Source organism: Megachile rotundata, chromosome 10 (genome assembly GCF_050947335.1).
Source record: "Megachile rotundata isolate GNS110a chromosome 10, iyMegRotu1, whole genome shotgun sequence".
Taxonomy (NCBI): Eukaryota; Metazoa; Arthropoda; class Insecta; order Hymenoptera; family Megachilidae; genus Megachile; species Megachile rotundata.
Genome location: NC_134992.1, coordinates 14,794,849 through 14,821,398, shown reverse-complemented (window position 1 = coordinate 14,821,398; position 26,550 = coordinate 14,794,849). Strand labels below are relative to the sequence as shown.

Genomic DNA, 26,550 nt, shown 5'->3' with positions numbered 1-26,550 from the left:
ACGATCGTGCTGAACGGTCCCAGCAATACGGTTTTTGCAGAATGTCATGAAAAATCGGGACAGCAGGCAACGATCGATACTCGATCTCGAGACCGCTAACGACGCAATTTTCATCGGGTATCCAGGGCGCGTGCGTTTCCCACCGAATTTCGTATCGTAAATGCATTCGTAACGATGAAAAGTTTATTCCGTGACAAATGATCTCGCAATGAAATTTGCATTCGCGTTAACCGACGCATGCTTAATGGAAAGCACGAGCGGGAAATTGGACTTGCGATCGAGTTAGCCGCATCGTTGTTGCCGATTACTTACGCTCGTTTATTTTTAACGATCGATGAATATATTCGAATATCAACGATTTCCATTTTCGGGATGATAAAATGAAAATGAATTATTGGAAGGGGAAAAACAAAATGAAGGGATTACACTGATTCGGGTAATGCGATACGGGGGCGAGGATAAATGACGTAGACGTCGAGTGAAATTGAATAGTAAATCGTTTATTAGTACGAAGGTGTGATAGTGTCTCGAGTTAGCCTTGGCCGACATTCGTGATTAGAGTGAACCTGTGATACCATAAGGTGAACGAGTGTGATAGAGTTTTTTTTTATTTTCCATTTCTTAAATGATGTAAGAGATAGATGTTAGAGCTAGTTACCCTGTTCTGCGAGCTGGTGTTCTCCCCATCGATCGGGCCGATTTCACGAGCTCTATTTTCTTATTTTATTTCCTCACGACCTTCGTCCCGTTTCGACGATCGATTCTATCTTTCCCTTTTCATTCACCCTTCTTTCCGATTCACCCTCAAGACGGCGCGATGGAAAAGGAGAACGCCCGTGCAAGCTAACTTTCAAGAGTGCTACTTGTTACCATCCGAGGTACTCTAGTGCCTATGTTTTCTGTCGTCTGGTTTTTTTCTGCCTATATCGCTAAATCGCAGCTAAGATTAGCGAGACTGTAGAAAGGGGCAAAGGAGGGCCGACAACCCTCCGTTCTCCCGTTCGAACGCAACAATAAATAATAACCTCGCGACTCGTATACGCGTTTTCAAAAAGGGACAAGAAATCTTCCTTTCGTTCGTTCTTGCTATTCCTTCTCTTTTGTATCGCATCGTGCTTTCATCGCCAATTGGCCAGCCAACGAAATGTTCGGAAGGAACGAAACAACGAAAGGCGAAAATCAAGCACCTCCCCAGCATAGTGATAATAATGATAATCAATACGTTATACGCGGTTTGCATGAATATCGATAATATAACAATTCGATTGCGACAAAGTACGTGTACGAAGGGTATCAAAACTCGCGTCAGAAGCTGCCGACGTTTCTCGCGAACGAACACTATTCTCGATACTATCCGCTCGCGAGGAATACTATCGACGCTTTCTCTCGAGAGTTCTCACCCTCACGGGGGTATAAAAAGACCCCGTCTTCTTCGAAATGAGAACAATGATAATAAATTAGGTTTCGTCGTACCTACTGTACACGAGTGTGTTTTTCTCTGTGTGTATACATATACTTTTATATACCGTATATATAAAAAACGATCTCGAGAAACGTTTGACTAACATGGACGTAAAATCGTACAAAAGCGTTTGCCATTCTAATTCCATCGTGCGTGTTCTCGCGACTCGTTCGCTTCTTTCATTCTTCTCTCCCTGCACTCTTTGATTGTACGCATCTTTGATCATACATTGTGACTGGTCGTGCGCTTTCGTTTTCCCCCTATCCCCCCCGATAAGTACATGTAATACCACCTACAGTTCACCTTTATCCTCGAACGCGAACTCGTTACCCTCGAACGTCCCTCTAGATCGATACCTTCGGTTTGATGTTCGAGCAACGAAAAAGTGAGCTCCAATGAAATTTGCAGATCGGGAGAATTTTTACTAGAAATTAACTTTGAAATTTTTTACGTATACCTAATGATCTCGATTGTAACTTTTGTGTATTTGAAGTGAATTTGAAATCGAGGGAGAGAGGATAACGCGTCACGATCGTGTGTCCAATAGTGGTGTCCGCTAAGTAACCTACGCACACACCTGATTTCTCGGCTTGTACATATAAAATTATATTTACAACAGAGTGATCTTTATCTTTTTCGTGAGGTATTCGCTCTACATGCATCTAAAGTGTGTACAGTAGCAGGAAGCCAAAGGGAGAATCTGGAACGTTTCCAGACAACCTGTTTAACACGTTGAGTGGCATAGTAGAAACAATCGTAACATACGTTATCGGAGATACTAACGCATGTCGTGCCAATATCGATGAAAGCACAACGTTAAGCGTGAAATTTTCCGTTAAAAAATTATACCTCGATTCGCTAGTTTATTGCTGAAATTGTGAGGTTCAGAATCTTTTTGTCTAAATTGAAAATTAGTGCACTTCAACGTGTTAGACGGTTCGAAAAACTCATTTGATCACCTTCTCACTTTCTATCTCACTCTCTTATTCACGCGTTAAGTCTCTATCGGCGCTATACAACGCGCAGCTCGTTATAAATAATTTAAAAATTATATACTTTATATATATATTAAATTCATTCTCTGTATCTTTTGTCCATTGCTCGTCGCTTAGGGAACACGTCACACACGCATGCACGCGAGATAGTCTGATAACGATATGATACAGGTATGCTACACCGATGGTAAACCACCGGACGCTTTTCTCATTCTCGTTCTCCCTTTCGCTTCCTGCCTCGTTTATTTACACGGGATCGCTCGCGAATAATGCTTGTCCGCTTTCTTAAGTCTACGGTATTGTATAGCTATAGTTGCCTTTGTATCGTGTACCAGCATGTGCAGAGCCTGTACAGCCTAGTAAGAACACTGTCCTCTCTACTATCCTTTCAGAATCTTCTTCTTGGTCTGTCTGTTTGTATCTTTCTCTGTGATCGAGTCGCCTCGCGAGCAGAAAATCGTGCGACTACCGACATCATATCGTACGATATTTTTATTATGATCTTTAATCTTAGGGTACGTTTTCGTGCGTCGATAAACCACATTTAATGTGGCGGTTCCAAATGTCATTATCCTTGCGGACATTACGAGTCTCAATGTCATGCTGTCACGGCAGCAGCAATTTTGTCACGTACACGATATAAAATAGTGCGGAAACATTCGAAGAAATTGCAATGGCGTCACGATAAGGAATAAAGTATTACAAGCGAGATTGCGTAAAAATATGTTCAAAAAAGTCATAATGTTACAAAAGAAATTTGCGACTTTTAATGGCATTTAAGAATATACTATGGGAAAATAATTGGAAAAAAATGTCACAGTGTCGTGTCAATAAAAATTGATGATTTAGGTGAAAACGTACCCTAAAACCCGATGTCCTCCTTCCCTCTGCGAACGCCATTTCCCGAAGTAAAGATCGTTCGGTTTTTAAAAAAATAAAGAAGGCGACATGCAGCGACGTTGTTTGATCCTTTGGGAAAGACGTCTACGTTGTCGATAGCTTTCACGTTATCGTTTTGCCGGGTTTACAGAAGAGATTTGAGAATGAGGAACGTGCAGCAGGGGAAGGACTCGCAGAAAGAAGCGCTATCTATTCTCTTTGGAGGAGCATCGAGGCTTTCGAGAAAGTTCCCTCATGGATTTTCCTGTTATGTTTTCCGATTGAAACGCATCTCGTACGAGGTTGTCCTGATCGTTCGCTGGATAGAACTCGTTCCCGCGTTCTTACGCTATACGATAATTACCTAGCGTTCGTAATTGACGAGGAAAAGTTGCAACTCGGTGCTTAAATTACTGGTGAAACTACTAGCGTGTACGTGTATGCGTTCCGAATGAATTCGTTGCGAATGGCTAAGTGCACGAGAAGGTATTTAGGTGCTAGTCTAAGTGTCTGTTTCGGGGACGAACGCGTATCAAACTGTAATTTGTACGTAATTATGGCTGATAACATCGGCGTAATTAGGATGTTTCTCGGATGTGGCCCAGATTTATTAACCTATCAGGGAAATTTTGGAGATTTCTGAATTTCTAATGTAAGGTGTTCTACGAAGCTAGATGTCGAAAAGGGGCCAGCTTGAGCTACCTAGTTACGCCAATGACTGATATCTCTTAATCGATGGCAGTCTTTGCGAAATTATTTAGGATCGTTTGGCAGTGGATCGGTTCACCTTTCCCTTCTCTCGTTGAAATCGTCTAACGCGTTCGAGACCGGTAGCTCGAGATGAATTGCACCATTGGAACCGATCGATGTCGAGACATTCGACAAAACACCGTCGCGACATCAATCAATACTAATCAGATTTCGGCCGATCGTTCTCTGCGTAGATTTAGCGATCTCGAACGCGTTAAAATTCATTCGTCAGTGCGAAGAGACGCGTAGGTAGTCGCACGTCTCGTCACGATTTCCGACGTTTTACTCTCTTTAATAATAATTGTCTCGCGAGCAGCTCTACGTGTATTAAATTACAAACTAGAAGGCTAAAAAGTCGGATTACTTAATAGCGTCCTTTGGTACCAGCCTGAGTCTCATTAGATTACAAATAATTTTTTTAAATAGTCTTACTAAATCACTAAGAGATCACTGTGTTTTTCCGTGAGTGTGTCGCGCCCTAGAATATATCTGATCGTCGAGGTTTCTTATAGTCTTTTCTATTGCTCCGGTAGATATCAGAAGCACGAACTTCCGTCGACGTTCGATTTCCGACGTTACGTCTCCAAATACTAAAATACTTTCTATATCACGCGCAACAATCATAATAACAAGGACCAAATAATAAAATAAATGCGCAAGCCTCTCGTTGCCTGGCGTACGAAAATAAAATACTCTATTCTTCCGATAAAAAAGAAACAGAATAAAAACGATTTACAAAATAAATACGCGAAAGAAAACGCGGGATCGTTACTTTTTAGAAAAGTAATTACAACATTCATCCGATCTTCGTCATCTTCGCAGATTGTCCTTCGTTCGAAGCGTACCGTTCACGGTCGAGCATTAGGACACGATGTAGTCCGCGGAATGATGGGAATGATGCGAATTCCGGTGTTTGTCCTTCCTATGATTTGTCCTCGAGTTGCTGCTGCGTGTGCCGGTGGTGCCGGTCGTACCGGAAGTGTGATGGCTGTACCCGCTATCGCTACCGAAACTGCTGTCCGGTTGGGCCTGGTACAACCTGCCGGAAGAAATCTGGTCGCCGTCCCTCGTCGCGTAATACACCGGTTGCGTGTATTTGTCCTCGTTGTAAAGACGGTCAGTCGGCTGCGAATAGGTGTCCGTATACTCTCCTCCGACCTGCGTGTACACAGGGGTCGTGTCCTGGTTCTGCAGCCCGTAATACTCGGCCCCGTATTGCGTCGAGTACTTGTACTTGTCGTTCGACTTGCGTGACCTGTCCTTGTTGCTTCTGCTTTGGCTGGAATAGTGATGGAGAGGGCCTAACACTGGTACGCTCTCGTACGGGTTCTCCTCGACCCTGAGCGCCTGGGTGGCTGGCATCGGTGGCACGAAATAGGGTAACCTGTGGGCCACCGAAGGGACGGACTGTTGTCGTTGATTGCTATTCGATCGGTTGCCAGCTACACCTGAAACAATTCACGATTTCCGTCATTTTACTGCTAGGTAATAAGCAATACTCCACGACCGCGACGGGACATCCAGTTACTTCAACGTCGTCGGTTAATTCGAGATCTAGAGTCTAGTTTGAAGGGTTCCTCACCTGCGACGCTGGGATAGAGCTGCAGCAACGCGTCCAGCAGCATTCCCTCGTGAAATTCTCCCACATCGTGATTCTTGTCTCTCCTGCGTCTGTCGAGGCTCCTGGGACTCCTGCCCCGTTTCTCTCGCGATGGCCTGCCACCGGCAGGACAGGTGCCCCAGGTCGGGCCGGTCGACGTCAGCATCCTGGCCTCGGACGGTTCGCCGACCGACAGTTCGTCCTCGGCGAACTCGTCCTCGCTCGCCGGCTTCGACGACGGCCGATGATGATGCCGATGATGGTGATGATGATGGTGCAGTCTGTTCCGTGCGTTCAGCTCGCTCTCCTCGTCCGTTTCCGGATGGTCCCCTGGAACGAATGAATAATGCATAAGCGGACCCCGGCATTCAGCGGCATTCGTTGCGCGACCCGACTACAGTTACGGTAATTAATTGGACGGTTCGTTAATTAATTAACGGCCAATCTCTTTCCTCGTGTCAAAGTTACGATCTCCGTCTGGATGAAATCAAGTTGAATCGAAGGGGCGAGGGTTGCTTTTAATTTTCAGCGTAGCAGTGTTGGAATTAATTAGTTAGAGAGATCCGCTATTGTTGCGTTGTTGTTGTCTTGTTTAAACAGAAACGGAGGCAATCATTGAGCCAAAGCGAAGCATGCTATCTTTGTTAGCTGTCAGGGGATCTAGGAATTCGAGGGTACAGGTATCTGGAAATCTAACAATCCACGGAATTAGGATGCCGGAAAGACGGGAATCTGACCTAGAAGTCGCGATGTAATTGGAACTTTTTGACTTCCGTTTATTTAGCCCGAACTCGATTGGGATTTAAACTCGATAATCTTTGTTCGCTAACCGATTATGTTGTTTACGGTTAAAATCAAACACGTGTTTGCGGTTGAAATCAAAAGCGATTTTGGTTGGCCAGCTCTCGGTCGGTCTTTTCGCTTCTCTGGCCATACACTGTTCACCCAATTTTCGTGTTACACCAAAAAACAAAAAGCCGAGAACAATAGACGTGGCGCGAACAACGCACGCTGCGTTCCGCGAATATCGTCCTTTTGACAATTATTATCGACGACGAAAAATAGAACGAGCCAGAAGTATGGTGTGAATTTAACGAGCGCAGAAAGATATTTTTGGTTAACAAATAAATTTGAAAAGTGGAACAGCGGAATCGACGAAAGTTTATCGACTGTCTCTAATCGACGTTCTCGCAGTTCCTCGAATCTCTCTTGGGGCGTTCCATCTTCGCTTTGCTCGGAACAAGATCGTTATTTACAGAAAAAGAGACGAGTCTCTGTTTACCGCGGTTGAGCTTTTAATCTCCGTCATTCTATATCTTCTCCTTTATCAACGGTTCAAGCGAATAAGCCCGGATTTCCCCGGGGATACCGAATTCCATCGCACCAGAAGCTCGATACTCCGCGCGAAAGCCTTTAAAAATGGCAAAATACGATAAAATCTATCCGTGTCTCCGGTACTCGATCATTTAGACGTTTCGTTCAATTTTAATTTGGCGTATGCTAACGAATTACACTATTAACACTTTCAACGCGACGACAAAGTTAACCTCGTCGAACATTTAGTTGCTAACCTATCTAACCCTTAATGGCCGACAGCGGTAATAACCCTAACTTAACGTTGTACTCGACAACTCGTAACCCTAAGTTTATCAGCCGAAAGTTCTAACTCGAAATTTTCCCCTGTAAATTTCGCGTGTTCGAATGGCTAAGTCGTTCCCGAGACTCGAGTAAAAACTTGCAAGGTCTCCCGACGAGTTCGGGCAAAAGTTTTTTCCGAAAGGGATTTCACCGGCGTAAGACCACCCCGTGTGACGTTAACCAAGACAAATTATCGTACCGAAGCGCAGGAATACGATCTCGTATTATATGATGCGACGGTTGATGCAGAACGCGTGGTTAGGTGCACACGTACGTACGATAGATCGAAACGATGCGCCTCGTGTAGCACGTATATTCGATTACCGCGTCCTCGTCAAACGTCGAAAGTCTCATCACCATGCTAATTAGCCATCCGACTAATGGGAAGTATAAGTCAGAGGTCGTGTCACGCTTATCTCCTTCGAGAGAAGACCGCGCAGTATGGCGGGTCGAGGAGTGGGTGGTTTACACGCGGCGCGAGAGAGACGAGCCAGAGAGAGACGCTATCAAGATACTCGCCATGGATGAGGAACAAGATACACGAAGAAGAAGATGAAGAGCTTCCGATTCCGTCTTGACGGAGATTAGACACCGTCGGCGGACTTCATCGCCGACAGTTCTCGTCGAATTAATCGGGAGATAAGCGTGGCCAGAGAAAAATGATGCGCTTGATTCTTTTCCGGAGGTTTAGTACCATTGCGCTGTTATTTCCAATGTGGAGAACTAGTGGGTTGTTATACTAGCTAATATGCTAGTATCATACTAGCATTACCTTAGTAATGGTAGCAATGGCTGCTACCTCATCTTACTTTACTAATTAACTTCAGCATCTGTAAAATTTATTGCAACATCATCTAACACAGTACATTGTACTGGGTTGGCAAAGATATTTGCTCTAAGACTAACGTAGAAAGAAGCAGCCTATTCTCTTGAATGGTATATAAAGTGACGGATCAGGATCATAGCCCGCTTGAAAAGCGTGCAAGTCTGGCAATGAAAATTCTTGCGAAAGACTCGTGGAAAGTTCCGAGGATGCCGGGTCAAAGTTCGGTCTCGGTTCAATATTTGAAAGCGGTTTTACTGGCGAGTTAGAAAAGGTACACATAATAAAAGAAGATGCAACACGGTGTTAGCCAACAACAAAGTTCAACCAGATTCAACCGGAAGGTTAATCGCGACACGCCGTGCAACTGCGATCGTACCTATGTTCTCTCTGAGCTGGATCGCGCGGTACACCTGAGAATCTTCACAGGCGATTCTTGTCTAGAACGAGAGCGTGTGATTGGCGTTTCGACGCGATACTGAATCGTTGTTCAGGATTGAAACAATTCTCTGTCATGAACGAACCAATCTTCTTGATTTCGCGTTGAATCACTCACCGTTGCTGAGCTCCTCGTAGACAGGATTGTAGAGGTCCTGCGACGTGTACGGATCAGGACCTGGACTGCTACACACGAACACCCCTCGGTTGCTATCCTTCACGTCCAGCATCTGTCGCAACAATGAAAAATTGTTAGATCTAGTTAGTTTCACGTTGATCCCGCTTTAACCTCTTCATGATTTAAGATTAGAAAAAGATTTCTTGGTTTACTGCAGTCGGTGGCAAATATATAAATAGGCATTCATGAGGAGGTTAACTGTGTTGGAATACAGGGTGTCATTGACTTAACGGACGTCCGTATAAAGCGAAGGACCCTTAACTTTATTGATACTGGGACGAAGTGCGTCAATGAACGTAGGGATCTTTAGCGCAAATTCACGTATGAACCCAGTAAAGCCAGGAACCAATCACTTGCTACCGTTCAACAAACTTTCTAACGAAATTAAGAGACTGAAATATTCTGGAATTCAATGAAACGCGTCTTTATTGCATTTCCGGTTGACAATTAACTCGGTCCCGCTCTCGAAGACCCTCCAGATCTTCCGATATCCTTTTATCCGGAGGCAAAATTCGGAGCGAAGAAACGCTGACACGGCACGAAGTTCGCAGAAAAAGGGGGGTCGAAAGTTAATCCTTAAATCGACGGAGAATCCGAGCGGGAGGAACAGTGAGGAACGATGCGAGATTTTATTTCCTGAAGCAACACGGTTATTCTATCTCCTCGAATGGTAGCGGATTTTCGGCGATTCAAAGTGATAATTAATTTTCGAGATTTCCTGCTGCTGCGTCGCTAAAAAGGAATCGAGGAAACGAGAGATGAGAGTTGACGCGACAAGATTGTCGAGATAATCGATACGACACGGAGGTAGTTCATCTTTTCTTCCGGTTAACCCAGTTTCGCGACAGTTGGTTTCCGGTTTTCCTCTTCTCTTGCGTCCACGAAATGACTTGACCGGAACAAATGGGAAATTTACTCTCTACGAAGCACGTGTTATATTTCGAAATTTTTAGATCTTAGTGTACACCCTTATGTTCTTATATTCATCCCCTATTTTCTATATTTTACAATTTCTGCAGATTTCGACAACCGATTTTTATGCTCCTAGGTTCTATGTTTTTAGTATATTCTCAGCTTATGTTGTAGACTATATTTTATAAGCTGAATTATGAGTGAAATGCTTTCAGGATAAATAGATATTGCACGTGTACATTTTTGAGGGGAAATCCGGTCTTTGTCTTGGTGCTTTTTAACGAGGTACGCCAAGTATTCGAAGAGGTCGAGTTACAAGTTTATAACAACGACGGCGGAAGAGAACAATAGGGAGGAGAGGTTCGAGCACTTTCCGAGTACTTCCTAATAAAATTTGATGGGGTTGATTTTCTGCTTGCATACGTCCCCATTGTTCGTTCGCACGGCACAGTGTGCGAATTGAAGCTCGAAAATGTTTGCACAGCGTTTTGTTTTCTTATTGTCTCGAGTCTGCTTTCGTATAATGTAAACGATGGTCCATGAGTATTTAGGTTACGATGCTATACTGTAATTTCTTTTGTTTCGGAATCAAGAGACTGTCTCGCGAAGCTTAAAGTCTTCCTCCCCTTTTTTAATAAAATGTAAAGTAAAATGAATATACCGGGATGAAAAGTAACTGGGAAGCGAATTTTAAATAACTTTATCCGGAGCCTTATAAGACAACGTCAAGTTTATTCGACCTAATTACGCTGCCAGCTCCAAGATTCCGTTTTTCAATTAAGTAAATAAAAATAGTAAACCCGTTACCGCTTGTAGCGAAAGTTGTAACTCGGGCGATTTCTGAAAATAATAAGTTCTCGAAGGGAGTGGAAAGGCAATCGGATATCCGAGAACGATCCGTCGTCCCTGTGACCCCGAATCGTAAAAATCGAGTTACCTAGGTAATCTAGGAAGCGAAGACGGGGAGCTAAGGCAAACGAAACCATCGAGTTTCCCTCCGAATTGAAGTCCCGCGGGCTGCGCTATCAGCCACAAAGGAGGATCACTCGATTACTTTTGCTTCGTTTTCATCGCACGACGAGGGTCCTCCCCCTTTGCTTGTCTTCTCGCATCTCGTCTAATCACGCGTTCCACCCTTCGTGTTTCCGTCTTTCGACCTTCTTTCGATTAGCTTCTGACATCTCGATAACCCAATTATCAACGTTCGACCTCCTTTCTCTTCTTTTAGATCGTAACGTAAAAAACCGGTCACTCTCCTCTCTGTTTCAAACGGAAAAAGACAATTTGCAAAATCGTGACGGCGAGAAGAATCAGCGCACGATCTTTCAAGATTGCTTGCCAGCCAAGAGAGAATCGAGATGCAGTCGGATGATAGACGGCGGAGCAAACGCCCGAAGCTCTTTGCTCTGAATACAGATTCCAAGGGCGATATTATCGCTCTGGAAAGAGGATCACTCGATTACCGGCGTCTCGTTTAGGGCGACAGGCCCGGACGAAGGTAATTGTCGCCCTTACGAAGCGTAGCTCCGGCAATGCAGCTCGAGGGTTCTTTCTAATGGATACGTTTCGCTTCCTACTTCAATCGGTAGCCTAAAAATATCGCGAAACTCTTTGACAAACGAGAAGAACGATAAATCGTTACATTTTCAATTTCCCTAATTACGAGTCTCATAGTTTGCAAAGTGCATACAATTTTGACGGTACTTCCATAACTGTATTTTATCGCGGTGAAATATCTTCTAAATCCATTTGGCTCGTGTTAATCTTCGACCGGTATGGCGGATGTGTGTCACATTTCCGTTGCAAATGGCACAAATGTTCCTGGTAACCTTCTCTTCCATTTGTTCTCGTTTCTACTTCGAATCCTCGAACAACTGTGTCACCTCGAATTTTCAATTCTACATGTTCGAAGGTCTCCGACTATCTTACTACGTGTAATACCGGATAAATTATTCAGCAACGTTCAACGATTAAATTCTAACCACCCTCTAAAGATACTTTATGACAAATGGAACCAAAAAGGTAGATAAAACGGATATTTCCGATCTTCCTCTTTCATTCGTTCTCTGAATAATGTCTTTCTCCGTAAATTCAAAGAGGAAATACTACATTCTACTCGAAGAAAATTAATAAACCAATAATTCGAGGAGAAGGTATAAGAAAAATATATTTCCTGTAGGCCCCCATTCGTTCTCGTTTCCTCGAATCCCCGCATGATCACGTCATTTCAAATTTTCGATCCTATACGTTCGCAGAGTCCCGACACGCGGGCAAATCTTGCTAAATTCCCTTTGGAGAAACACAGATAAAAGGATGGATATAAAGAGCCCGGGTCAAGCGAGCGTGAAAGAAGGAAGGAAGGAAGGAAGGCGAAGCGAGATTGAGATAGAGGCTTGATCCATCGTATCCAACAGCAGGAAGCAATATGTCCGTGCTGTAATAGCGTGGAGCACGGAGGTTAATGGGTTGTCCTTAACACGCCTAACCTGCCCCACGTTCCCGCGTGTCTGTCCGCAGTGAACTGCCTCCGCGTTCTAACCTGGACGTCACACATTGTATCGCGATAACGCTGCAACCCTAATCGACTAATTTACCGCGTCTCTTCCAATTACCGGATGTGCACGAAGAATACGACGCTATCGGAACCCGTCAATTCTGTCGCGTGTCATCCATTTCGAATCGAATGCAATAATTCACGGGCCATTTATCGATTACGATCGAATACTGCCTATCTGAACCTGGGCAATTTGGATCTCCCCAAATGGAGAACGCGTTTTCCTTCAAAATTAAGGACCTAGGCATAACCCCACTAATTGTTACGAGGTTCCCAAGTCAGATTTCCTCGTTGGCCATCGTTTAACGCCAGTGCTGCCAAGCTGTCACGGTTTCGTGGCCTAACGAGCTGCCAGGATATGGATTAGAGCGGCGTAATTGAGCTAACAACAGGTGGGTCAACGGCGAATCGAGGACCAACGAGATTCTCAAGATTGGACGTTGATCGGTTTATCCTGCACGGGAAGAGAATCGAAAACCGTGATGGTTGCTCGAAACGGAAGTTTCGGTTTCGTAAACGTTCACGGTGATCGACAGGGGCCATGGCCTCGTTGCTTAACGACGTGTCGCGTGCATCGATCCCAGCATCGTAATCGACGCAACAACAGGTGGATATTAAATCGACCGACTTCCGGTCGCATAGATTGCCAATTTATTTGCCTATCCGTTGGCTGACGCGAGCTGTGTCACCGAGACCGGATGGGAGAACAATCGACGACACCAATTCTTCGAGATTTCTCTTCGTGCAGTTTTAGCTACGATAGAATACTCGACAACTATGTTATGTAACGGCATGTAGCTTTTTGTTAAAAAAGAAAAATTTTAAAAATGCTTTTTTGAAACGGAGATCGAAGTTGCCGCGGAACGAAATGATCAATGTTCTTTCTTTCGTTTCCGTTTTTTCCTCTCTATCCTTTTAAACGAACCCTCTAGAAAAGGAGAATCGTTCATTCCCATAGAAAAAGTTTGAACACAGAAGTGGTTATTCCGTGTCCACGTGTATTTTTATTTTATCAGGAGACGATTGGTTCGCGCCCGTCGAAATAGTTTTTTTTCACTCGATTTTCGCGTTATTCTCTTCGTTTCGACATACTTTCATAATCTTTTTTTTCTTTTTATCGTTGTCCTCCATTCACGTACGAGGGATACGAGCAAGGATGGGAAGGGATTGTGGACCGGGTCAATAACCACTCCTTGTCAAATTTTTCAGTAAAGTAATTTTATTTTTTCAAACTCTTCACCTCCTTCTTTCCTCTCAATACTTTTAATATACACAGGACTCTTTACTCTCTCGCTCACTTTCTCTCTCTCACTCGCTTTAAAGTCTATGTTTCTTCGAAGTTATTTACACGAGACTGAAATAATAAATAATCTGCGCGATAATCGTAAATCGTAATAATAATTAATCGAGCGCCTATACAAAGCAGAAAAAAAATTCAATAATTTTTTGATACTTTATATTAATACACGATTCTCTCTCTCTCATATTCTCAGACACACTCTGTGTATATTATTTACAATTTTCGAGTTGCTCGGGTCTAATCTATTTACAACCATGGAGTGCATCTAAGCGCCGTACTCACACAATCGACGATAAGGCCCCTCGCCCTTCGTTGTTAACCCTTACATTCCTCGCGTGAATTAGACTCCATATCAAACTATTAGCAAGTTTACTGTTATTAACTTCTTCAGGAGTTTGAAAAAGAAATGAACGAATTTTAAGAAATAAAATATGTGAGAACAAAAATAATGTGGCTACTGATCGTTGAATTTAAAAAACTAAACATGTACCCTTTACTCTATATCAGCCTTTATTTTCAGCCTTAAGCGTATTAATTATCGATAGAAAGTTTGTGCATATCGCAATATGCACCTCGTAAGGTTCCAGGATCTAAGGGTTAACCTTGCATAAATCACCCTTCTCTCTCTCCGACACGCGAATCGAGAAAGAGATTGTGCGAGCACGGCTCGTAACAAAATAAATACTGACTAGTCCGCGCTAGTGTCTTCGCCTCGTGACCGATAGCGAGCAAGAGGACCGAAGATCGACCGAATCGGCCGGCAAACACGAGTGTACTCGAGTTTCTCGTGGAATGCAAGACGTAAAAAAGGGGTGAGTCGCGGTGCAAGGACGTGAACGAAATCGAAAGAAAGAACACAGACACGATCTCTCGAAAGGAGACAGCCGGTATCGGTCTCGTCAGGTCGGTGAAACCGGAAGGACACTAGACTACCTACGAGCTACGACTACGACCTCACGATGGAACTTACTTAGGACGACGAGGACGACGAGTTTATATCGAAACACGGGGGCCACGAATAAAAAGAATCGCTCGAACGACTCTGGAACGATCGTGGCCAACGATATCACGGGATATGTGAAGCGTCTTCCGAGCCCGGCCACGTTCGAGGCGTCTCGACGACACCTGGGACGCGACGGGATCAGACATCCGAGACGGAGCAGTCTCTATAAGAAGATGTCGCTGGCGAACGACATGTGTCACGTGTTCTGCACGTACAGATATATGTCTTCGGGCTTGCTAAGCAGGCTGTGTATCTGTTGCATGGTGCACAACGGACACACTTCCTCCTCGGTGCCCTCGGCCACGATCCTTCTCGCGGTGCCCGGCGCCTTTTTCGAGGATGCACCGGTGTCCACGATGTACGAGTAACCGTCGGAGTCTAGCGAGTTGGAGCGCGGCGAGGACGATCGAAACAGTCTCGACACTTTGGTCGTTTCCGATTGATTACTGATCCGGTCGTACCTCGTGGACTCGAAATCCCGGTCTCTGAAGTCGATGTACGAGTAGCCCTCGGAGTCGACCGAGGGTCGTCTAACGTTGGACTCGTCGCGCGAGGGGACCGGCTGACCGGAAGGATTCGAGGAACCGTGAGATCGAACGGGTGGCGTTTGGAGTCTCGGTCGATGAGTCGGCGTGATGGGAAGCCGGGAATCTACCGGGCGAGCGGACACGCAGCTGTCGTCCAGATCAGGACCGGCGATGACTCTGGACGGCGACGGGGTAGGCGGAAGGGGTTGTTGGCTGGTGATCAGGGCGTTCTGACTGGCCAGTAGCAAGTGACTGTTTCGAAGGACGTTACCGGTGTTCTGCGAGGGCGGACTAGTCGAGCTGGCGCATCGTAACGGCGCGTGGGTGGCTATCGAAAGCGGAACACCCTGGGACTTGGCGAGCAAAGCGCGAGGCGTTCGATAACCACCCAACACCGCCCTCGAGGGCTTGTCCTGGACTCGCAGTATAGCCCTCGGGTCCCGGTAGTCGAGATAGTCGAGATGATGAGGCGCGGGAGGGCGGGCACGCTGCAACTGCTGCGGCTGTCGGTCCCCTAGGCTGTGTCGCTGATCGGGATTTCGTACCTCGATCGTCGGCGCCTGGCTCGGATGATGGCTCGGCAGGTGATTGTGCAGCTGCGAGTGCGTCACCGCTTCCGGCAGGTCCTCGTACAGCACCGCGCCACCCGCGCTACCGCTTCCGGCGTGCGACTGCCCGTCGGGCAACACGCGACCTCGGCCGCCCGCCGCGGCCGCGGCTGCGGCTGCCGCTGCCGCCGCTCCTGCTGCGCTCTTGCACGGTAACAGGTTCTGCACTTTCCGCTTGTGCCTGCAACACAACGTTAATCCTCCTCGTTACTTTCGTTACTACACCTTAATTATACTTTAATACCGAACAAATTCTCGATAAGAACGATCTCTCCGTTAATGAAAAGTTAATCGACGAAGAACTCTCTGTTTAATGCGAGCGAATAGAACCATTATAGTATGAACTTTCGTTGGACTTTCAGTGGGGTAATTAACCCGAGTTCAAGGTAAGTCACTTTCCTTATTAATTCATGTGTTTTCATCGCACTGCCGTACGAGAAAGATAGAACGCGTGTGTCCGTTCCCACCATTAAACACTATTATGTACGGAGGTAATAACTCTAATCGTTCCGAGTACGGAATTGTAAATCTATTGATGTAACTAGGTACCAGGGTGAACGTGCTCTCCCGTGTCCCAAAATATCGACTTCCAGAGCTAACTTAATCTAGACCCATCACTTACGTTCCTAATTCCTACTTTAGCTATAACCTTCATTTAGATTTGTTGGAGGTTTATCGAATTCGATCACCACAATTATGGTCTAAATTTGTTCCAGCCATTACCTTCGTTCACAGGTTACATTTGGATTCGAGGACCTCTTTTTTCGTTCCTAACTCACGCTCGATTTAATCGGACGTTGAATATGGCCACCGAGATCAGTTTTTTCAATTTCATTCTTCTAACCCCCTCTCGAATTAGTTGGAAGTTCATTATACTTCGTATAAATTTCAATAAATTTGATTATTTCAAGAAAATTTTCACGAACAACGCGCGCAAGAAAGGAGCTTTTGACTTGCGCGTTTAAAGGGTAGAAAAGGGTGGTAATAAAACGGTTCCTGGTGTGTGATAAAGCACCCTTCAGCGGCGTAATAATTCTACGGGATCGGAAGTCGGAGAAAGACGAACAAATTTGCTGGCCCTTGGTAAAAAGGCAGAACGGAAGGTCGAGTTTCTCGTTAAAGGTACCTTTATCACGGACAGAGAACCGGGTAGATTCTGGTCTCATCTACGTACACCGGTTGAAAAGTTCACGGTGGAAGAAGCTCGATTTGCGGTGCCTCCGTCAATCTCGCCTTCCATCTTTCCAGGTGGAATTCGCGGAGCAGGAACGAGAAAGATTCACGGACACGCTTTCTCCGTCGGCGCACCGCGCCATATCGCGCAACGCCGCGCCGGCTCGGCAAAGTAGTTTACCCTTCAAGTTTTAATTATCTAATTAACTCCGTCAGTTCGATAATATTTGCCTGTGTAATTAAACCGCCAGCTAAGGTTAACAACTTGTGGCGCACTTCCCGATAGTAGGTCGTCGAGGTGAATGGCTGAGGGAACGAATATCTGTGTGCATTTACACGGGAATAGATCGGGGATGGTGAAGGATATAATAGGCAAATTAATTGCCGAACCGAGACGGTGCTTTCCGCTCTGATTTTTCGTTCGAACCGGGCTACGAGGCGAGGCATCCGTTATTCCTCTCAATTATCCGTAATACCGTTAGACACCTGCCCACTGTTACCCAGATTATCAAGCTCTTTATTTCTTCGATAAAGGTCGAACGTGTCAACCGTGTTCAACGGGAGTGAGCTCCGCGCACTTTGCAAACGTAATCCATTAAGACAATTGAATTGCTCGAGACAACAGCATCGAAATGATTAACCGGACGACGCTATCCAGGTATCCGCTGGAACACAGAGGAAACGAAATTACGCGAAGAGCTGGTCGAGACTTGAAAGATTATCCCGAGTGTGGGCAAAGAGCCAGTTACACCGTAAAACAGCGGTTTAAACGAGAAACTCAAAGTCCAGGGCCGTGTTCCGAGGAACTCGCGGTGACCCCCAGAACGCATCCGAGTTTCACGCTCCACGGTCTGAGCGGAGGTCGGACAGAGACGAGCGTAAACTAGGCATCCTCTGCTTTCTCTACCGGCAAGATTTCAATTTGCCTAATGCCGTCGACTGTCAGCCGTAGAAATGCGACCGCGCTTAGCGTTGCTCTCGACGCGCACCGACCGCCAACACGGTCCGTGAGTTTGCATGCACAGTTGCATGCCCACGGCGCCATTTTCACCTCCGGTATCACCAGAACATCGCACACCGGATGCACGTGGAAAGCGTGGCAGCCGTCCTGCAACCTGGTTCTCGGCTGACTCTTATTACTCTTATTCTTTCTCGTGTAGTTTGGCAAAATTATCGGTATCGGATTAGCTTGTATTTACAGGGAGAGATAGGTTCACATAGACCTTTATCCAGTTTGTGAATCTTAGATTTATGGGAAATTCGGGGAACTAAGAAACTTGAGAATTATGAAATGTAAGATATTTGGAATTTGGAGATGAAAGAAACAGTAAAATTGGAAATCTGCAAATGTTGAGGAGTTAAAAGAATCCACGAACGTGCTTCAGAGTAAAATTATCCCTTTGAATAACATAGCAGGGCTGGCGAAAAACATATCTCTCTAGGATGTATTTTGCGTTTGAATTTAAGGGATGCTCGGTTCGGTTCAATTTCCTGGCCGGGTGTCATCCAGTTCGGTTCAAGGAATACCTGTATATCCAGGAATAGTGGAACGACAACATTACCGATGTTGAAGGAGGAGAATCGTACGAGTTATGAAAGGTAAAAGGGTGCGGGCGGGCGGACAAGGGGGTGGAAAGTCGTTTATCGAGTCGACAGGCTGGGTGTACCCAGGCGCATTGATATGCAAAATTTGTAGTTTCGAGAAGCTTACGAGAAACTCCGGCGGCAAGTAAACTTGAAAATCCGATGCGCTCGGGCAATGCGGGGGTTGGCTTTAACCGGTTCCCGCTTCCGGCACGAGGTTTCACGTACGCGTCGTGTCGGCTGTCCCGAACGAAATACCTTTAACACGCTTCTAAATATTCAGACGACATTTTTGCGGGTTCTGAAACACGTGTGAAGGCATTTTGTTCCTCCCCTCGCTAACTGCGTGACTGGTTTCATAGCTATTACTCGGGGCTTCTTAATATTTCATAAACGATATCTTCATTTTCGGACTATTAATTTTCTATACTCCTACTCTAAGATATATCTCTTTTAACATACACTCCTATATACGTAGTTTCTACTTCTCGATTAAGAAGTGCAACTTTCACAGAAAGTAGCAGTCTAGTTGAAACGCAGTTCATTCGCGATTATACGGAAGTCTGCAAACGACTGAAAGCGAGGCGAGTTGATACGCGTTTTGCGTGTTCTCGTCGCACGCAGCGCGTAATGCGACGAGCTCAGTCGAGCCGTGAAAACGCTCTGGAAAGACTGAAAGACGAGCTGCGAGGGCAGATAGAAACAGAAAAGGCAGTTAATTAGTTCGAGTTAAAAGATCCGCTTAAATGACCTATTCAACGCTTAGTGACAGCGAACTCGTTCCACCTCGACGCAGCTTTTCGAAGAAAGCTTGAGAAACGAGGCAAAGGAGAGGAGGTTACTGCGAGGTGTAGTACGTCTTCGTTATATTCGGAATGCGACGGTGTGCAGACGCAACAGGGGATTACATTACGGGGGTAACAGAGTCGAAGGGTAGGTTTCTTTAAAATTAAGTTAAACCTTTTTTGCCAGTCGTATTGTACGGATAGGGGATTGATGTTAGTTGACGAGAGAGTTGGTTGACCAGAGCGGGTTTGATTGGAAACGTTTGCAAGTTTCTGTCTATGTATTTCTGTGGTCAGCAATGGCTGCTCAAAGTCCATCAGAAGCAATTCCCTGCGGCCCTTCGATGTCCATCAACGAAAACTTGCTTCAATATCTAGTTCTAATTGCCAACGTAAAGTACTTCGCAAACGAGAGAGTCCGAAGTTGAAAGATATCAGCGGAATTTGAATTTCGAAATAGTCAAACTGGTCAAAGTTTTATAGACTGATCCGCTGGAACGTTTTAATACGCAAACGCGTAGATAAATAGAAAGCGAACCGAACCGGCCATTGTGCATGCAAAAGAGGAAACGTAAATCCAGGAACATATACATAGAATAAGAGGAAGAGGGTAGTGGCGAAGCCCTTGGACAAATGCGTGTAGCAGTGTTCGAAAGGTCGACACTCCACAAAGCTCTTTATGGTCCGTTATACGACCGCAAGCTCGCGATACCGTGTTTAGCATGGGTACGCGATCACGAACACGACTAGCCTATTCCAGGTGCATTCACGGTCCCAGTGTTTCTCATGCTATGCACGTTTTACGACTTTGTTCGCTTTATGATTTGTCGAAACTCGAAATTTACGCATTTCTTTCAAGTTCCTTAATGCCGATAGCGATGGAAACAAACTTGTCAACGGAACCCAAACTGTCGGCGCAAGAATGGAGTCATTTTGATCCCCATGAAAGGTTGCCGTGTTATTTTCAGATACAAAATTTGTCGCAATATTTAAAGTCGTTGATGTTAAACTTCCCGTGTTCCGAAAATGACCAGAAACAACGTGGAATACATTTCCAGTTGTTTGTGCGTGCAGACGCTTTATAGCCCTTCAAACTTTATGGGTCCTTTCGGGGGTCGGACCTTAGGCCACGCATAAATCCCTCTGATTTATCTCGACGAGCATACAGGGAGTCGTGCAAAACCGAATTCAACTGTTTGTGCAGGCAGGGATATTGTTTTGCCGCTATCACGTCGGGCGTAGATCGGTATACGCTTATCAGGAAGGGTTAGCACGGCGGTAGCATTATTTCCGTCCGGTCGAGTCACCCACCACCTGAGGGTTATCGGTTTGCGACCGATCTGCGCTCTTCCTCGTCGCTGACTGCCGACGATCAATTTACAAATGTATCTTTTTCAAAATACATCAGCTATGCTTATAATCAACTCATCAAGACACTACATTTATCGTTTCATTTTTGCAAACATAAAAATTTTAATAGAACTTCGTCATTGTTTGGTCTGTACGATTATCTAAATCATCCAGATTTGCTCTTGAGTGGGGTCATTTGATGTATGTATGTATGCATGCATGTATGTATGTATGTATGTATGTATGTATGTATGTATGCATGTATGTATGTATGCATGTATGTACGTATGTAAGTACGTATGTATGTATGTACGTATGTAAGTACGTATGTATGTATGTACGTATGTAAGTACGTATGTATGTATGTACGTACATATGCATGTATGTATATGTGTATGTATGTATGTATGTATGTATGTACGTACGTATGTATGTATGCATGTATGTATGTATGTATGTATGCATGTATGTATGTATGCATGTATGTACGTATGTAAGTACGTATGTATGTATGTACGTATGTAAGTACGTATGTATGTATGTACGTATGTAAGTACGTATGTATGTATGTACGTACATATGCATGTATGTATATATGTATGTATGTATGTATGTATGTATGTACGTACGTATGTATGTATGTATGTATGTAAGTACGTATGTATGTATGTATGTAAGTACGTATGTATGTATGTATGTACATATACATGTATGTATGTATATATGTATGTACGTACGTACGTACGAATGTATGTATGTATGTACGTATGTATGAATGTATGTACGTGCGTACGTACGTATGTATGTATGTATAACTTTGATCGGACATTATTACCTGTTGTATTGTTTAATGCGAATCACGAGGCGGCCGATAGGAAACTGATGAAAGCATAACTAACGAGGGGTAGGAAAGTAATCTTGGAGGTATGCGCGCACGTGCCGCGACGCTTGGCGTCGCCTGATTGAAACAACGTGGATGTTTAAATTGCGAAAGTTTACGAATAAATTTGTGTGCTAAGGCACTTCTGGTCGCGCGTTGCTCTTCCACCAGGGTTTACCCTCTTTTCTTTTTTCAGGATTTACCTAATGAGCTGGCGGCCGCTCGAACAAATACAGCCGGCGCGCTTACCGCCTTTGCCCGCGTCGAAAAACGCGGATTGTTCTTTCATCGTTTTGCCATCGTAAACTTTTGCCCGTTTTCCCTCGACTTTAACCGGGTCTTACGCGGCCGCGCCCCGTTGTTCGCGATTATTAATTTCTCCGCGAGAATCGATATCTTGGAGACGAAAAGCTGAATAATTGCGTGATATTAATCTCTCGAAAGAAACTAACGAGATATTGTTGCTCAAGAAGCACGCTCCTTAGATTAATTAAAACTCCGACGGCCGCATAGTTTATGGAATCAATGAATCTTGTAATTGTTGATTACTTTATACGGTAGACGTAATTGCCTGCTGAATCAGGAAGAAAAGCCAGTTGCAGGAAAAGTGAATATCACACTGGTTCCTGATAGAATCGCGGATAGCCTTTAATTTATCGTCGAATGATCGAAAGCTAATCTCTGAGCGGTGCGAACAAGAATCGTCTAGGACTAATCCGATAGCGGCCGCAGTTACGTAGCAACGAGAGCCATTGAAGACGCCGAGAAGTTGGCAGACGAGGCCAGAGTTCGAATAGGAAGATACCGAGAGGGCGAGAGAAGGGTCGAGGTTAGTAAGTGAAACGGAGCTTGATTAACCGGCCGTCTGACCGAGCGCCTTCAGCTTCGAGCACAGGTCGAAACAGAATGGAAGCTGGCGTCGTAATGACCTCAAAGGTGCTTTCGGAGTCGCATGGAAGGTGAGTTAGTCCCGTCAGACGTCTCTTGGAATTGTACAATGTCCCTCGAGTGGTACCCACTTGGCACAACGGACCACGTTAGACAGACGATGGTAGATCAAGTGGAGATCCTTTGACGGGTGGCATTAATGTCGGTTCGAGTGCTGGATCCTTTGGATAGACATCTTACTGATCAGATGCTGCGCATTTTCTTCCTAATCTTCTGATGCTTTTACGTAGAAGATTGCGTGATCTATTTGTTCAAGTTCGATGATCCTTGGTCGATGATCCAACCAATCCAATCATCATCCTTGATGAACATCATTCTTTGTTGATGATCCAATGATACTTCAAAGCTTCAAAATATTTCAAGAACGTAAAAGTTTGATAAAATGGATGATCGTAGTGAGCGCGAATTAAGCAAAGGAATAGGAAAAACAGGGTGTTCGTCGAGGGAGGTAAGAACACGGAACAAGGATAATTGAGGAGCACGGAGCAGGAGGTCACTGTTTGTCGTGGCTAAAAGCATCGGCAATATTATGTGGATGTAGTATCGGGTGTCGTTGCGTCTAGCATGTACGTCCCCCGGTGTCCGGTTACCGTTTACGTCCCGAAGGAGCATCATCCTCCGATTTCGAAGGATAACGCGGATCTCGTAGCATCGGACGGAGATTGCGGTTGGATGAGTAAACCGTTTCCTTTTCGCCCACTCGACTCCTCTTTTTCTCGTCGCTACGATCGATAGCACATGTTTCGTACAACGTCTGCACAAGAACGGGAAGATGTTACCGGGATTGTTGCAATTTGAACGGCAATATATTCCTCTCGCGATCTTTTCGATTTCAGGAATTTTATTCTAATAGTTGTGGCTGCTTTTTTCAACTTCTTAAAATTTTTAGGGTGATTTTTGAATTTTGAGGTCCCCACGATGAAAATGTCCATCACGCCGATGGAAATTAATAAAAATCCAATTATTGCATATCGTCGATAGAAATCATTTTTATCGGGTCCTCGATGGATCTCCACGAGAGCGATTCAATCTCGCTGTCTGTACGGATCTGGGTCAAGGGTCGACCGGTTTGCTGGAAGGGAATTCGCATTTCAGGAGCATCACGTTGACGTTCTGGCAGACTTTAATCGCATCTGCACCGTACGTTCAGCGACCTGTCACTCGTCAACGAGCTCGAGCCTCGAATTCGATTTACCCGCTCCTCTCCTCGTCTCTCTTCCCGTTCGGCCGGTCATTCGTGGCTTTCCTCTCTCTCTTTCCTTTTCACGATTCCCGTTGGCGCTGAATATTCAGAAGGCGTTCGTTCGATAGATGGCTTAGCGTGGCGATAAGAGGGGAAATATCGGGGAGGGAGAAAGAAGTTGGAAAGGAGAGAAACGGGCTGGCGAGCAGGTATTATGCCCGAGAAGGCGAGGAAATTAGCTCTCGTCAGTTTTAATATCCGTTTTATTTTATTTCGCCAACGGATGCTCCGACGGACCCGTTATACAGGATGATTCACGTAATTTGCACCTTGTAACTGTTGTTAGATTCGTACTGTAACATTAGCTCGCCTGCAAATCATTCGTATATCACGATTTTATTCTTTTGTTAAATAATAAGCATCTCTGAGTAAATTGGCACTTTATTATATCAAATATGAGGTCGAGGAAAAATAATCTCAGTAAATTTCGAATGAAAGCATCTTCGAACTATTACAAATATAAAGAAAAAATGATAGGATACAAGGAGTACAAGTTTAAATCGCCCTGTATAGTCTCTTCTTTAGGAACGAAAGTAGAAGATTGGAAAGCAAAGAGAAAGCGAGAGGAACGATCTTCCAATTTCCTACGCAGGTTATTTTCCTTGGCGGGGAAATTTAATTTTCGCATTTTCCAAACTCTTCCTTCTTCACTTTCACCCTGTGTTATAATTCAAGATCTCGTGCTAGCATTGGCGTACAATCAGGAATATCTTGACACGAATTTCTTCGTTGCTAATTGCAAGCAATAATCAGTTTCATAAACTTTCACAAAACGATACTTATGATTCATCAATAAGTTCGAAATGATTCCGTATAACGGACACTTTGGAATCGATTCTGAAAGGATCAGTCCACGTGTTCGAAAGTTTGTTCGGTATAATCTTCGCGTTATCAGCAAAGGTACAGAGGAAGTTGGTTTTCATTCGCGTGCAGTGATCGCGTTACGCGTCGCGAACCTTCGTTTATTCGGCAAACGAGGAGGCAACCGACACGAGTGTCGACGTTGAAAGACGAACGAGGCGTATTAACGAGAAACCAACGAAGTCTTCTCGGGACGGTTTTGAACCGAGTCTGAATTCGATTTTCCATCCTATCTCGCCCCGTTGCCGCGAGTAGTTAGCATAATTCTGTTTATGAAACTCCGCGGCATTTTCTCCCTTCGCATTTTTACCCTTCGTATTCGCGAAATTTTCATCGTTGACGCGCGGTTCGTCGCGCACAAAAGACGAACAGCCACGGTTAACCCGACGCGACTGTTTCCATGCTGCAATCACCGTCAATGAGGTGTAACTACCGGTGTAATCGAATTCCATTCGAAGCCAGAGCCCGGTATTAATTCGATCAGCAACTTTCCAAAGAACTACCACCGTCGAATTTCCATTTGTCGCGCAGTTGCGGTCGCTGTAAACACGTCCGCTGCAAACGGCAATTTTAGGGGGAGGGATTCGTAGTTTGACAACTATCGTTGATTAACGCGCTAATATTACGAATTCGATTCGTACCGGCTTGATTTACAATGGCAGATTAACGAGACACCGTTGGTTTAGAAAGCTCGCTCTTTTGTGTTAAATCCTTTTTACCGGATTCGTATTGCGGGTCGCAAAAGTTATTTGGGTAATGGTATCGGGTTTAACGAGAAACATCATTACGATATAATTAATACAAAGTCCACTTTTCGCTGTAATTATAATAATTCCAAAGCGATTTTGTATAAAATACGTTAACTTTACCGCAATATTGATTTCAATGGACCGGCGGCAGGCGCCAGTTAATTTCGGTTATATTTGCATGTTTTATGCGAGCGTATATTTCCTGCAAAATGTGCAAGTCTTTTGTGCTACCGCACCGTTTCGCTGAAAATGTTTATCCGAATAGTAAATACAACGAAATTCTTGTACATTATCGTGCACACGTTCGATCCACTCGCACTGCCTTAGCGTCAATTATCTGCCATTAGTTTCGGTATACTCGTATCGCTAAATGCACAGCGTATGCAAGATTCTACGTAGCCGTCCGAAGGGCGAAGGCACGCAGCCACAATTCCCAAGGAAGCAACCCTCGTGGTCCCAGAGCCATCCGCAAGTAGCACAGTCAGTCGATAACCGAAGGAATTCGATGCCCCCGGAAGACGATCTCGTCGTCATGCACATGAATCCTCCGGTCCAAACGCCAGGAGAGTAGATCGGCGAAATTGCCAACGTTACGCCAATAATTCGCGAAATGCAATTGCTCTAGGAAGGGCCGAACCAATATGCAGGTAGCAGAGGTACCCGGTGATGCTCGTCCACGGGAACTGGCTCTGCGGTCCACGAAGATCCGTTCCCTCGAGTGCGGTTCGCATACTCGACATAACATAACCCGCGTAACGTTGCATTAGCTTCCATTTATACATAGTGCCGTCAACCTACGCTCGGATGCATGTACACGTTGTAATTTGTGCAATACAGGATTATTCTTTTTGGTATAAGAATGACTACGGTATTTGAAGAATCTACACACCTAGTCCGTGGCGATATAACGAGAGTCTACTGAATTATGCACGCCAGAATCCTAGAGTTCTAATCCCATTTCGGTGCAGTTTCGCAGTCTGGATTACCCTAACCGGCTATAATTACGTCATCGTCATTGTCTGCTCGCATACATCTTCTCTGAATAGTAGAGAAGGCAGCGTTGCCACCCTTGGCACGCATCGAGTCCGTCTGGTTTTTGCGGGTGGCTCGTTTGCAAAAGGCGCGCAGATTGCACGCGCATAATCGCCGGTCTCCGCGTGCGCGAATTTCGAGTCAAAATTGCACACACCGTGTATCTCGCTGTCTCTCTTTCTCTTGTTTATTCCGTGCACCTGCGATTTTGTCGCGGACCGGTTAGATACACCCCATTCACCGTTGAATGTGTGTAGCCAAGCTCGTTACGTTTTCAT

General features: G+C 45.0%; 1 protein-coding gene across 2 annotated transcripts in view; it reads right to left on the bottom strand.

The window, feature by feature from the left end:
* Positions 1-479: 479 nt before the first annotated feature.
* pxb (putative Hedgehog signaling attenuator pxb) overlaps positions 480-26,550 on the bottom strand; it is a 214,997-nt gene continuing 188,926 nt past the window's right edge. For both annotated transcript variants that reach the window (XM_076536018.1, XM_076536019.1), the window contains 4 exons: positions 15,605-15,848; positions 8,704-8,815; positions 5,669-6,016; positions 480-5,534 (listed from right to left, as the gene is read on the bottom strand). In XM_076536018.1, coding sequence (XP_076392133.1) covers positions 4,948-5,534; positions 5,669-6,016; positions 8,704-8,815; positions 15,605-15,848 — 1,291 coding nt within the window. In that variant the 3' untranslated portion in view covers positions 480-4,947. The remainder of the gene's footprint in view (positions 5,535-5,668; positions 6,017-8,703; positions 8,816-15,604; positions 15,849-26,550) is intronic.